This window comes from Rhagoletis pomonella, unplaced genomic scaffold, assembly GCF_013731165.1.
Source record: "Rhagoletis pomonella isolate Grant_MI unplaced genomic scaffold, Rhpom_1.0 Rhpom_scaffold_31353, whole genome shotgun sequence".
In the NCBI taxonomy this organism is placed as follows: domain Eukaryota; kingdom Metazoa; phylum Arthropoda; class Insecta; order Diptera; family Tephritidae; genus Rhagoletis; species Rhagoletis pomonella.
This window is the reverse complement of record NW_023489749.1, coordinates 1-1,053: the sequence shown is the minus strand read 5'-3', so window position 1 is coordinate 1,053 and position 1,053 is coordinate 1. Positions and strand designations below refer to the sequence as shown.

General features: G+C 43.6%; 1 protein-coding gene across 1 annotated transcript; it reads left to right on the top strand.

Annotated features, from left to right (window-relative positions):
* Positions 1–69: 69 nt before the first annotated feature.
* LOC118732868 lies at positions 70–921 on the top strand. The gene is made up of 2 exons (XM_036461973.1): positions 70–344; positions 441–921. Exons 1-2 carry the CDS (start codon positions 147–149, stop codon positions 912–914), a joined length of 672 nt encoding a protein of 223 aa, XP_036317866.1. The 5' UTR covers positions 70–146; the 3' UTR covers positions 915–921.
* The last annotated feature ends 132 nt before the right edge of the window (positions 922–1,053 follow it).

The window sequence follows — 1,053 nt, the reverse complement described above, 5'->3', positions numbered from 1 at the left end:
TTTTAAGGCGAATAGAAACGAAAGTGAGACGACAATCGTTGGAAACAGACGAAAGGTTATTAGTGATCGTTAAGATGAAGGGTTCTGCCAGGAAAAGTAAGAAAATAAAAAAATATAACTTGGTTTAAGGAAATATATTAATATTTATGCTTGTAGCGGTGAAAAAAACTACAACCACTCAATTTGAAGTACCGGTAAAAGAAATGGAGGGAAATCCTGACCTGGCCAGAGGTGTTGCAGTGTTTGGATCTGATCGAGGAAGGGTAGAGGAGCGGTGGGAGGAAATTATGAGGAAAATTAATTCTCATGGTCCACCTACAAGAACGGCCGTCGAATGGAAGAAAGTAAGCATAAGTGCATAAATTGTATGTGGTAGATAAATGCTTGCGCACTATTTCCATTTTACTGACATTGAATTTTATTTTATTCTATTGTTCAAGATATGGGCTGACTTGAAAAGCCGGACAAAAAAGAAGGTTGTCGAAAACACACGAAGCCTTACTGCTACCGGTGGTGGCCCATTCCGGCACTCTCCGCTTTCCGAAATGGAGCAGGCCATAGACAGCCTGGTTTTTATTTCAAGGTCAGCAGCCCCGAGCGGCAGAGTTTTCGGCATTCCTTCGACGGCGGCCTCAAGACATTCGTCGTTGGAGGAAATGCCTCCTTTACTTGTGACTGAATCGCCAACACTTGACCAACGAAGGCAACAAACAACCACCCTTCAATCTCCTATAAGGCACAACCAACCACCACCAGTGGGAGTAGTGACTCCCACTACACAGACAACCCGTCCTACACCAACGCACACGTTACCTTCCACTAATAGGAAGCGCCCCTTCCAAGAGACAGTGGCTGAATCTGCCAAAGTCCATGCATGTTTTAGTTTACCTGAAGTCCTTAAAGCAGTCTTTTAGTTATGGTCCTGACCAGATCCCCACTTGTTCTCGTAGAAATTGTGCTGATTATCTCTATGAGCCGTTAACAGCCTTATTTAATTTGTCTCTTAAAAAGGGCGTTTTTCCAACTGTATGGAAGGAATCGTTCATAACCCCC